At 45.6% G+C, this 13,313-nt stretch overlaps 1 protein-coding gene across 1 annotated transcript in view; it reads right to left on the reverse strand.

The window, feature by feature from the left end:
• Positions 1–1,848: 1,848 nt before the first annotated feature.
• Positions 1,849–13,313, reverse strand: part of LOC131259084 (protein sax-3-like) — a 35,997-nt gene continuing 24,532 nt past the window's right edge. Inside the window, exons 3-8 of the mRNA XM_058260502.1 lie at positions 10,741–10,927; positions 9,220–9,323; positions 7,365–9,127; positions 6,522–6,663; positions 6,394–6,445; positions 1,849–6,309 (exon numbers count right to left, since the gene is read on the reverse strand). Of these exons, the coding sequence (XP_058116485.1) occupies positions 4,893–6,309; positions 6,394–6,445; positions 6,522–6,663; positions 7,365–9,127; positions 9,220–9,323; positions 10,741–10,927 (3,665 nt within the window). The 3' untranslated portion in view covers positions 1,849–4,892. The remainder of the gene's footprint in view (positions 6,310–6,393; positions 6,446–6,521; positions 6,664–7,364; positions 9,128–9,219; positions 9,324–10,740; positions 10,928–13,313) is intronic.

The raw sequence follows: 13,313 nt of genomic DNA on the forward strand, positions 1-13,313 counted from the left end.
AAAAAACCCACAAAGCCAAAGCATGAATGGTGTATTTTGTCTATGGAAATGTACAACTTAACTATCTTAAAGTCCTTAATCAAACAAATTACTTGGCATCTAAATAATGGCAATTGTTCCATATTCCATGTGTGTGTGTGTGTGTCTTTCTGTCAGGAAGATGTTGATAATGGCAATGTAATATGTACGAGCGAGCGTAGAGACGAGTTAATGTTGTAGAAATGTGCATCGCTTATGCTACACGTTTTTTTTAAATGCAAGATTATCTATAAATGTTTGGACTACTATTGAAATGAGTTCGTTTGTATGCGTGTACCACCGGAAAGTCCTTTAAAAGCTTTCTTGGGGTTTCCCCCTTCTCTCTAATCTTCATTCCCTGTGTAGGTTTGTGTTTGTGTTTATGATGCTTAAGTTCAATGATGCTACGATAGGATGGTAAATAGTTGGCTTTTATTCTTACTTTTGCAGTTTTAATTAATGGTAAACGTTGAAGGTTGGTAACGCATGCAGTATATGAGCATCCCGTTCGCATTGCCCCTTTTTCTATTTTGTGTTCTTAATCGTTCGCCTATTAAATTTTACTTTTGATTTGACCACGCTGCCTTTTACTGATAAGCGAAATAACCGATTCGATTGCATTCTTTCCTCTTGTGTGTTTCTTTTCCACTATTGTTTGCCTAGAAGGATACCCTTTCTAGTTTAACACGTGTTTCTTTTTTGTGTAACGTTATTGCTACTGACCTACTGATTTCCAGCGCAAATAACTTTGTCGTTCATGCTATACTAGATATTATGGATTTTCTTTTTGAACTGACTTATCTGATTCCATTTTTGTTTTACTGTTTTAGTCTCTTTTCGATTTCTTCCCCCGTTCTTGCTCGGGTGTGTTGTTCATTTCTTCTATCGTCCAAACCGTACCCTTCTACGTTTACTATAATATTTGTTTTCTTTTTATCAATAATCGTAATAATTAATAATGATGTAAAATAAGTCTTCTCATGTTTTCTATTTTTTCTCCTATGTTCTGCTGTGGCTTGCCCATGTTTTTTCTTCTTTCCCCTCAAGGCTGTTCGCATGTTTTGCAAGGTCGTCATCGTTCACAATCGTGGTTTTGCGTATCTGCATTCTACTGATTCCACTCCTTGACTGATTTGAACATTTTACGTTCGTCCAGATTTTCTTGCTCGTTTACATCGACTTGTTTTTCTTCTTTACTACAGTTTAATAGTTGGGAATAGGTTGATTATGCTTGAATTATTGAACGCAATGCAAACCTCGCTACATCGTTATTGCTGCTGCTGCTCCTGACGATATCCTGGTTTGGTTGTTTAACGCGCGCGCGTGTGTCTGTATGTATGTGTGTTTGAGATTGTTTGTAATTTTTTTGTATCTTATTGTAAATACACTCGGGAAACATCTCCCAGCGCACGTTCCTGGATGTGTAGGTTACCGAAAATCACGTTTCTTCCGGAAGTTGTTCCAAAAATTGAACGTTTACCATAAGTATATATATATATATATATATTTCCTACCGTCCTTACAATAACAAGCGCGTGTGTGTGTGTGCTTCCCCCCAGGCCTTCACTCCTGCATCCCTCCTATTGCTCGCTTTTACTGTCTTGTTTTACTTTTATCGTCGTTTAATAGCTACTTTTTGTTAAGGCAATAAATTAATTAATTTAATACTATGTAATGCATGATTTGTTGTTTGTATGCGCGTGTTTTTTTTTTGTTTTGTTTCGTCCCACACCGTTAAACTAACCTTCCTCATCGTCCATCCGTCCCTTAACTACAGCACGGTTTGCCACTTGTTTTGAGTTTCTATTTGGTATGCAGTTTGTTGTATGGGTGTGTGTGTGTTTGTGGCTTGGAGTTGGCATCCTTCTGCAGCAAAGCACAATTAAATTTACATTTTTCCTCCGAAACAAAACACATCCTTTTATACCGATGTACGTCTTGTTGGACACTATTGAATTTTGCGTAAGGAAACAACTGTTAGCGATCTTTTTGCCGACAGGAGCGGAAGGTTTTGTTCAAGACATAGGTTTTCCGTTACCGTATAGCCCTTTCGTTAGTGTCTGCTTTTTACACTTCCATCTGCCCTACGGTTTCTATTCACGCACTTGTTGTACGTTCGCATGACTACTAAGAGCTGTGTGAGGGTATGTTTAATGTTTTACGTCTTCAGTTAGCCCCCCCCCGGGCCGCATACAATGTTTGTTTATTTTTGTTTTTCTTTTGTTTCAGTTTGTTATCACAGTTGATATATATATATTTTTGCCCTCTTTTACGTGCACCCACATTTGTGTTTGTTAGTTTGGTTTCATTGTGTCATATGTTTTTTTGATTTGTTCGTTCATTTTTATTTTTGCTTTACTTTGGGACCCTCGTGTTTCTTCTATTATTCTTTATTATTTGTTTTTCTTCCAACAATCTTCATCTAGTGTTTTTTGTTTCCTTGAACTGATGTGACGAACACGCGTTTGTTATGCGCGTTTTATTTTTTTTTCTTACTTGGCTTGCCTACGTACGTCGTCCGTCACTTTCCCCTGTTTCATTTCTACCTGTTGACTATTGAGTAGGTGTGTATATATATATATATTTATGTATGTATGTATATATAGATATATATGCGTTTTGCTTTACAATCTTGGTTTGTTCTTGAATTTCTTTTGCTGCTCTGTCAACATCTAACTCGTAAACCAAATGGCAACGGAAACGAACTGGAACGGACAAACAACACCGATTTGTATGATGGGCAAACAGAGAACAACACACACAAAAGAAAAAAGAAGCTTATAGATACACACGCACACACGTACCGTTGGCGCTATATAAACAGTGGAGCTTGTTTAGATATTTTTCTTCTTCTGATGCTCACCTATCTGTACAAGGAGAGGAAGTATTGAGGAATTCCTTTCAGCGCGGATTGCGATTGGGGTAAATCCGGGGGTTTGGAAGCATTCAATGAATCACTTTTTCGCAAAAAAAAACAAGAACATACAAGTATTCAAACGAATGCATTTTAAACTGGCTTGCATTTTTCCCTTCAGTTGTACCCGTTTAAAGGTTGATAGTTAGTGGCTACTGTACTAAACGAACCGGTGGCACTGAGATATGGCCAGTTAGTAATGGTTTTGTTTCGATTCCTCCACTCGAAACGATGTCTCCCGTTGTGATAGCGTTCAAACTGTTCACTTAAACAAGAAACACTCGGTATTGGTATATTAGAATGGTATACTTCGGAGCATTAGTCCCATGGTTCTGGAGATTTTTGCTAAGAAAACGCTGCTCGGTTTCGTTTGGCATTTAAAGGACTAGCGCAAACCAATGTTTAATGGCACGTCGTTTCGCTATGATGATGGTGACTCAACTCAACAATATGTTCGCTGTGTGCTTTCTATCGCGCTATGCAAAACCCCGTTTCCTTGCTTCCATACACTCTGATATGTAGGATTGGAAAACAGCTACCAGCTTCAACAAATTCCCCGAGCGGGGGTCTACTTGTTTTCGATCGAATCGCTTGACGATAGGTCAACAGCTCGTACACCTGACCCCGCACATTCTGATTTCGAAATGGGAAGGGTTTTGGGTAAATTATGGCACTGAGAAAAAAGCAGAAGAATAAAGGATTATTCGAAGATCACCTTGAACAAAGTGACGTTCAAGCTAAACGAAAACATATGCTGACCACCGTGCACATTTTCTGCTATGAAAGTTGCTGTAAAATGAGTATTTGCTTTCAGTGCTTTCCTCGTGAACTCATGCAACTAGCAGTATGCAGTGTGACCACAAACCAAACATTAACACCTGTCGATCTTTCTTTTGTTCCGTACGACGTAGTCCTTATTCGAGAAGAGAAGCCTTAGGAAGGATGCTAGCTGATGCCGGTGGCTTCTGTGTTATCCCCAAAAAGGGTTAAGAAGAACTATCCCTTGTGCATCATTCTGTTTCCTACTTTTGTTGTTGCCTTACTCGCGCGTTCGATTACTACTTGCGGCATGTTTCGTTAATATGTTGCCGTCGAGATTTTGTAACACTATATGCACTAAAGGATCACACGCGATTGTTTGCACCCGGTTGTTCAAAGCAATGTGGGGAGGAAATGGCAAAGATTGGGTGGCAGGAATATATAGATATTGTTCGATTCTGCCATCCCTTTGAGATTCTTTGAGTTTTTTTTGGTTTGTTGCAAATTGTATGGCGTTTAACATGCCGTTGCCCACGGGCTCCATCTCTACCGGGTTTCAGGAAGCGGAAGTTAGGACGAAAAGGGCCACGATTTGTGTGTGGGAGCGAGAGTTTTGTTTGGGCTGACGATAACACATCAAGTTAATGGCACCATGTTTTTCCATTGTTTTCTCTCCACTGTACCCGTTGCTGCTATGCGTATGCTGGATGCAAAGATTTTCTTGGCGTATCGACCTTGTTGGTCATTCCTGCCCGTTAAGGGCATACGAGACTTTTTTCCCAAAGTGTACGTGGTGGATAGTCAGTCCTCTCTTACAGAGGAGGGGGTCCGGTCGCAGTTGGGATTCGAACCCAGATGGAGGATGCAAAGATGCACGTTTTAAATTATCGTTAGTGAAAGCGTTCGCTTGCGGTCGTATGAGTAGGATGAGATGAGTTTTGTGGTTGAGCGAGTGCATCTCAACACCGTTCTTTTGTTAATAATTATACCTTTCCCATGCGCGCCTTTAACCTACAACTACTGTGTATGTGTAATTTGTTTGTTTGTTTGTTTTGTTAGTTAGTTAGCCTCTATGTGTTCGCACTAATTGTCCCATTTTCCAAGAGGAAGCCGGGAACCTAACGGGGTCGACTGTACACGCTCCCTCTTTAACGGAAAGCTCTAACGCTAGGGAGGATGGGGGGTGGCTTTCGGGGATGTTTTATCGTATGAGATTCCGATTGTACTTTCGATCGGTGGACTTGGAGCGGCTGCGGGTGCGCGGTTTCGTTCTCGGTACCCACCGACCCTCGTTGCTCCCGTTGCCGCAATCGCACTCACTGTCGTCCGAGCTGTGCTCGACACTGTTCTGGCCGTGCTGCTGCTGCTGCTGCTGTTGCTGTTGTTGCTGCTGGTGCGGATGGTTCATTGGATGGTGATGGCCTCCACCGTAGCCGCCGCCTCGGCCACCGACACCGCTGTTGTGCTGCCGTCGGGCCGTCATCATGGGGCTCTCGCTGGACAGATACTTGGCGCCGTTGAACGGGACGGATTCGGGGCAGGGGGCCGGTGGGCTCGCCGGCTCGAAACCCATATCATCCGAGAACTCCTGGTTCACGTTGCGGTAGAACTCTTCGGTCGGTTCGCCCGCCTGGCTGAAGAACTCGATGTTGCCACCGATCAGCATCGGATCGTTGATGCCACTGCCACCGCCTGCACTTCCGCCCCCGCTCGAAGGAGGCCCCGTCCGGTAGCACTGCTCGTAGAGGACCGACCCGCTCTCGTAATCGTTCTCCGGCCCGCTCACGTTGTTGTACATATCCTGGTGGTTCAGCTGCTGCTGATGGTGGTGGTTCGGATGGTGCTGGTGGTGGTGCTGGTTTGGATGCTGTCGGATCCAGTTCTGCGGGAAGCTCGGGATCGGTGGGGGAAGCGTATCCCACCGGGGTTGGCTACCGTTCGACTGGTTCGGTCCACCACCGCCGTTTTTGCGCATCATCTGCGGCGAAAGGGCGGCCGGGTTGGTCCGGATGGTCATATTGTTCGGCGGTCGGTACGTGCCGTACGGATGATCCGGTGGAGGCGGCAAAACATCCGAGATGTTGATCGGTTCCCTCATCGGCGCATTGTACTCGTTACTCGACGCTGGACTGTTGCCGTTCGAACACTTCAGGCAGGACTCCTCCGAAAGGGTCGGTCCCATGCCACCACCACCGGGTCCCCCACCGCCTCCGAGCCCCCCGAGTGTCATCATACCACCACGCTGGAGCGTCACGGTGGCATACGGTTCCGGTGGAATGTTTCCCCCGCCGCCCAGATTGTTCATCAGCTTTCCCATCTGCTGCGCCGACGGCATCGTGTTGTTGGTCAGCTCGGCGTACTCGGACGTGCTCGGTGGGTCAAGCGAGTGGGACGGGTGAGCTTTCACGAGCGTGTTGCCGTGTAGCCAGAGTGTGTGCTGCTTGTCCGGAATGATCGTCGTTACGGAGGGACCCGGGTAGGACGCCTTGACGCTCTGCTTCTTGCGCACCGTCCAGAAGATGGCAAAGATAGCTGCACTGATGATGCCGACGCAGACCACCACCAGGGCCGTACCGGACATCCACGAGGCAGTCCAGTAGCTGGGCGTTGGATCGGTTCTATTTAAAAAAACATGGAAAAAATTGCCCATCAAGATGATTCCAACAACGAAGGAACAACTTTCTACAACCGAACACACTTACCGCACAATGTTCTGCGGATCCATATGAAGCGGTGTCGGAGAACTATAAGGACCTGCAGCAAGGGTCGGAGAAGAGGAAGATATTATAGCGGGCATTTCCTAGTACCGTCAATTGAAGATTTTACTTACCAATCCCGCCGGCAGTAAGGCTCGCGACACGGGCAATGTACATCGCGCCCGGCGTGAGACTGTTGATGACGACCGACTGCGTCGACGAGTTGAGCGACATTTGTCCGAGTACTTTATTGGTAGCGTTCGATTTTATTTGTATCTACAAAATGAAACAGAAAAGACGGATCGAAAAAGTGATCGTTGAGAGGGACCAGCTATACGTAGTGTTTATACTTAGAAGACTGATATCTATGTGAAGTATTTAAGAGTTTTTACAAATCAATTTATTACGTATTGTTTAAATGCATTGTAACATATACTCTATCAAAACCTTTACTCGAATAAAGTCAGGTTTATGTCTGTGTTATGTAAACTATGTCGTTTTAAAAAACGCGATTTCTTCCAAAAGCTCGTTACAATCCGAAATTTGATTGATGTGAAAAATATAATTATTTCGTGGTTGTTTGTAAAATGTAATGAAAATGAAATGAAAATATGCTGAGCTCGGAAGGGACGATTGTAGTTTTCCAATCTTCATCAATTTGTTCTCCTATGATGGACATTTTTCATGGGGTAAACTCTGATGTTAAACGTACTCAGTTCATAATCAAAAACTATATTCAGACTGGCGTACCTAGATACGGATTAAAACTGTAAGTTTTGCCACTAGAGAAGGTTAGGCGTTGGCATCAATTTGTGACAATCGTCGCTCTTGATCAAAAGTTAAACTCGAGGTAAATAAAAATTAATATTTCTAGGGAACTTGATAGTTTTTTCATTAACAGAAGTGAATTAAAAAACCCCAGATTGATTCTGTTTTTGGGTCGCGGGGTTTCGTTTTCTTAAACCGGAAACACCTACCTTGTACCCCGTGAGTTCTCCATTGAGCAGATGGGCGGGGGGTGGAGACCATCGGACGAACGCCGCCGTCGTGTTGATCACACCAACGCGCACATCGGTAGGGGGCGCTGTCGGAGGCCCATCGAGCGTGCGTCCACGTCTTATGTTCGAAACCGAACCGGCCAAACCCTCGGGAATGCTGGCGAAGATCTCGTACTCGCTGTACGGCCGCAGCCCGGTGAGGGTAAGCTCCTTCAGGTTGCTCGTGGTCAGCACGCTGCTGAAGGACGAATTGTACAGATAGTAGTCGACCGGACGGGATGCGACGCGGTAGTACATGCGCAGCTGCATGCGGGACGTACTGTCCGTCACGTCCCACGTCACGCCGATCGAGCTGGCCGACACGGTGAACACGTTGTTCAGCACGATGAACTGGTGATGGTTGGCCCATCGGTGCTGTTCGTAACCGGCGGCCAGTGCGTCCTTCCGCACGTCCACCGGTTCGTCCTTGCCCAGTACGGTTAGCCGGATCTTCTTGACGATGCTGCCGGCTTCGTTGATGGCCGCGCAAGCGTACCAACCCTCGTCCCCTTTGGAGATCTGCTTGAGCGTCAGTCCTCCGCTGTCCTCGAACTCGAGCATGCTGCTGCTCGGTGGGTGACCGGTTGGTGGCTGCGTCCCCGTGGACGTCGGTGCCGAAGTTCCCAGCGTTTCCGCGTGCTGTCCATCTTCCTCCGGGGAGCTGCTGGTATCTCTTCGACTGCGCAGTAGCATGCGTCGGTGCTCGGGCGAATCGGCGCGGAAGGACGATAGCCGGGTTGGATATTGTCGCTGCAGTTGCCGCTCGGAGACGGGCTCAATCTTAATCGTCCAATTGCCACGCCCGCGACCACCCTCCTCGCCGAGGTCACCACTTCCATTTGCCACGAACGAGGCCACATCGGGTGGAGCGAACGCGAAACCTTCCACTCGCGACGCAACACTTCGGCGACGTCTTTTCGTGGCGGCCGCAGACAGTGACGAGGAGGACGAAGGGTCGTTCGCTAACGTTGACTCACTGCCCGCTCCACCCTCGACGCCTTCCTCGTGCTGTTCGCTATTGTCCACGTGCTTCCGATCGATACGATCCCAGAAGATGCGCACTCCGGGACGTCCCTTCGCCCGACAGGGCAGCATAATCGATTCGCCCTCGCGGATCACCACGTCCACCGGCGCCTCCATGAACGTGGGTGCCTCGTACACGTACAGATACACCGAGATCGTGACGTTACCGCCCTCGTTGTGGCCCTCGCAGAAGTACTTTCCCTCGTCCTCTTGGCGCGCGTCTTCAATGCGCAGCGTATTGTCGAGCAGCTTCCGGGAGCGACCCTCCGGCAAACGGCCACTTTCCTTGCGCCAGGTCACCGTCGGCTTCGGGTCGCCGGCGAGCCCACACGGCAGATCGAAGCCCTCCCCCTCAAGCACCTCCGTGTCGTGCGGGCTCTTTACGATCGTCGGCGGAGCGAGCACCTTCAGGTGGACGGCCGGGGTCGTCTTCGTGCCGGCCATACTCTGCGCCGAACACTCGTACTTTCCCGAGTCGCTCGGTTGAATCTCCGAGATGAGCAGGCTGCCCGAGTCCACCAGCGAATGGTGCTTCCCGTTGATGTCCAGTATCTTGCCGTCCTTGATCCACAGGACGGACGGTTCGGGAATACCGCGCGGTGGCGTACAGTTCAGCACCACCGGTCCACCAACCAGCGCGACCGTGTCCTTCGGCATCAGCCGGAAGTCGTCCCGGAGCACTGCAAAACGTAAAACATCGAGGATGGCACATCAGTTATACTTTTCTTGTGTGAGCAATGGCAATAGATTTGTTTCACGCCCAAAAACTCACCTGCAATCTGTAGCGTCGCGTTCTCACTGACGGCCACTCCGGCCGAGTTCCGGGCCTCGCAGTGGTAAACGCCGGCGTCCTGTTCCCGTTTGTTTTGCGTCACCCTGGGGGAAAACAACACGAGCAAACACAACACGACAGAACAATTAGTAGAATGATTGATGCGGGCCATGTCTATCCTTTGCGTTGTGGACGCCGGCAACAATGAATTATGAAAGGATATCGGACAGAAGAGATTCGGTTCTTCTCTTTGTTTAACAAACTTGTATGTTGAAGGGACATGTAGTGGTTCTAGGAAGAATTTAACACTATGGGAGTGTTAGATTTTATTTTCTAAAGCCGATGATTGCAACAAATCTTCTTTCAGTCTGAGATTTTAGAATTGTTATCTTAAACGGCAAAGTCTACGTCAGGATTTGTCCTATTTCTATTGAGCAAATTAGCCAACACGAGTCACTCACTTCAGAATGTTTTAATAGTGATAGTAAGTGCATTTAATCGTGTGAGACAGAGTGAGAAACGTTTTTAATAAAATCAAATTAAAAGTTCCACGACAAAAAAGTCTTTTATAGTACATTCCACAGTTAATGAAATGCAAAAGATTCTCAAAACAGAAACATTGTTCTGCCGTAAAATGGGTAGCCTGTTATTTTTGCAAACATGGAAATGCAATGCGTGTCGTATGCAATCATATAAACAGACCACAAAAAGGATATCTTCGAACGGAACGGATAAGCTAAATATGGGGGGAATCAAGCACAGTTTCGATCGGCTAATCTTCGATTGTCTGATTTATTTTCTTTCTAAAAAATGAGACTGAGGACATACATTTAAAAACAGGAGAGTTTGAAGCTTTTCAATTTCGCAACCTTTTTGGAAATGTTGCTCACACAGTCTTTTGCAATGGCCAGCTGCATTGCTATGCACTTTGAAATGCATTTTATCCACTTCTGTTGTGCTTTCTCTTATTTGTACAAGCTATAGAAACAATTTTTTAAAGACCAAGATTGAAGAGAGGATTTTTATAAGAATCACTTTAAATATTGTTAAGTTTGTGGTGTTCATGGAGTTGTCAAAAAGACACTATTTATTTTATTATTTTTTAATTTTACCTATCTAGGAAAAAGTTACAATAGTTACAACGTGGTTAGTTGTGGTGGGGTCACCCAAAAGAGGGTCGGAGGGAGGGAGCGACATAAAAATTATAGTAATATTTTATATCAATTCTTTGGGAAGCAAAGTTTTTGCTTTGCCTTCAAAAATCGTTGGTTTGATAAATGTTATAAACAAATTATATTAAAAAAGATTGTTCTAAAAAAGTATGCTAAAAACGCTTGGCAGTCAACGTGTTAAGACAAACCCTTTTTTTAATGCCACGGTAAATGAAAAGATTAGTTGAAAGACAACATCCCTCACTACCATCTCCTAGAAAGGATACACTATATTAATAAATGCCTTCTATATTTTTTTTATTAGATTAGATTCCCCCTTTCACCCATTTACATTCACACCCACACTTACCTCAGAAAGAAGAGCGATCCTTCCGGCAGGATGACGCGCCGATCGGACGGCGACAGCGGCATCCCGTTCTGGAACCAGACGAACTCGGGCGGTGGCCGGCCGGTCGCCTTGCAGTTGAGCGTCAGCGGTTCGTCCTTGGCCGCGACCGCATCCTTCGGGTGCTCGGTAATTTTCGGCCGCTGTTGTGCTGCGTTGGGCACGCGAAGGGGAGGGAAGAAAAGAGAAGAGAAAAAGAAAGGGGGTGTTGGTGAAACAGTGTTCGAAAAACGGGTAAAAAATGAAAGAAAAAGGGAAGCGGGCGTTCGCTTGCGTAATGGACTGGAATAAATTCAATGACAAGCCACTGTACACACTGGGCGGGCGGCGGACTCCGGAGGGGGTGTCAGGGAAAGTGGGGCAAAGCCAGCGAAACATGATGGCGAAACCAGAATGAAATCACCCGCCTGTGTGTGTGTATGTGGCAAATTTATGCCTCTTTATGCTCCAGCTTTGGACACACTTCATACAAGGGGCCAGGAGAAACGTGAGGTTTTTTTACCCTTAAACAGATGAAGAAAGAGAAGCTCTTTTTCCACCCTTCCTGAGGGAAATATACACACCATACACACACACACAATCTCTCATATATGCAGCACACATCGGTGGTCTAAGAATAGAACTCCCATAATCAAATATTTGTACCGAAAAATAATGGCCCCGATTGGCCAACGTGGGGAGGGGAGAGAGGAAGGGAAGAGCGCAGGGGGTGATGGCTAATGGTATTCAAAAGAGGCGCGCGCAACACCAGTAGACACTAAGTGGATGCCATCAATTTGGGGAAGGTTTAATTCTGTCTTGACCGAGCGTGACAAAGTGTGCAGGAAGGGCATTGGCGTACGGTAGCGGGAAATGGGGGGGATCTAAGGCCATCTGGTCCATCGAGCACGGGGCCTGCTGCTGCTGCTTCCAATTGCGCCAATAACCAGCCGAACAGCAGCAGCAGCAACAGCAACGCCGATGACCACAACACGACATTATATCAAAGGTTTGGTCCACTCCAGGGACGACGGAAACGCCTCGCCTCGAACACCATGGAAGCGGGGTGGTAGGCAGGGTGGGAGTGGTGTCAAGTGGTCTGACCTGCTTAAAACAAGGGAGCCGAACACGAGCGGGGAGTGGGCAGGTGTAGGAAACCAGAAGCGCAAGCAACATATGGGAAGCCACAGAAGAAAAGAAAAACAAGACCCAACCGAGCCGAGACCGGGGGGAAAAAAGGGACTTATTAAAAACTATGTCTATATGAGGCTTACTCATATAGACACTCGCCCTAAGAATTGCTTACAATTCCGAACCCTACCCCTAGGGATCCTCCGTTGGCTTCGTAAGCTTCTTTGCCATCGAAATGGGGGAAATACACCAGCACGAGGTTCTTTCCCAAGACAAAATAAAATTAAACGACTTAATTCGACAGGGGAACAGTAAAACATGGGGAGAAAGTACAAAGCAAAGAAGAAAACTCCCACCTTTGCATATTGAGAGAAATCGATGGAAAATGAGCAAAGATTTTCTTTTCCAACCAAGGGGGGAAATTGGACAGAAATAAGCAAGAAAAACCAAACAAATCCTCCCTGAATCAGTTTTCCCCGTTTGGATCCGCTTTTTTGGGTGAAATTATCCTTGACCCAATACCCATTTTGTTTCGTTGGCCCCAGGGGGGAATTCATTGCTACCATGTAGATATGGAGGGTAAAACGTTGAATTGTGGCCAAGCTAAACATGAGGTAAATTAAATTGGGGACTATGCTTGCAATGAAGATAAAAATGAAAAGGAAGCGGTTTTGTTTAGAAAAACGAACACGGAAAGTGCACTCGGTTCGCTCGGTTGCTCATATTTAATTATTTTCTTTTATGTACCGTTAGTGAGACACACTTGTTCGTTACACATTTAAAACTACGCCACACTATTTGCCCTTCAAAGTTGTGAAAAACTAAAAACGATTCTAGAATAAGTTCGTTCGTTGGAGCAAGGGAGTTCTTATGTCCCAAATTGTTGACTCTTCATTGCCCTTTAAATAAGTGTCTAATAAGATGTAGTTTCTCTACACAAATATTTAACAAATTCTAATTATGAAAATTAAATGATGTTCTGATTGAGATTTAATTATTATTTATTTATTATGGTATTACGGATGTTGCCGTATTGTTAGAACCAGTATACTTTAACTGAAATTTTGGTTCCTATAGCTTTTCCTCCCTGCTATTAAGCCTTTTCCTGGGATTCCTCGCTTAGAACTAATCATTACATGTACTTTTTTAATTGTTTTTTAATCCATGAATTCTTAGGCGAAGTTATACATTTTTCGTATAAATTTCTCTTTCTCCTCTTACCAAGGAGTTTTTTGGTGGAGCCTAAATAATTCACCTCATAAGAGTGACGAATTTTTATTGCTATTGTGTACACCATTGATTACAAAACATTGAAACAAAATGCTGAGTTTCTCCAATGACTGAAGTTCAAAAATGTCCATGAGTCCCTGGAGACTCGGGGTTTAAAATGGAGGTAATATCAACAATTTTCATCGGGATTGAACGCA

This window comes from Anopheles coustani, chromosome 3 (assembly GCF_943734705.1).
Source record: "Anopheles coustani chromosome 3, idAnoCousDA_361_x.2, whole genome shotgun sequence".
In the NCBI taxonomy this organism is placed as follows: Eukaryota; Metazoa; Arthropoda; class Insecta; order Diptera; family Culicidae; genus Anopheles; species Anopheles coustani.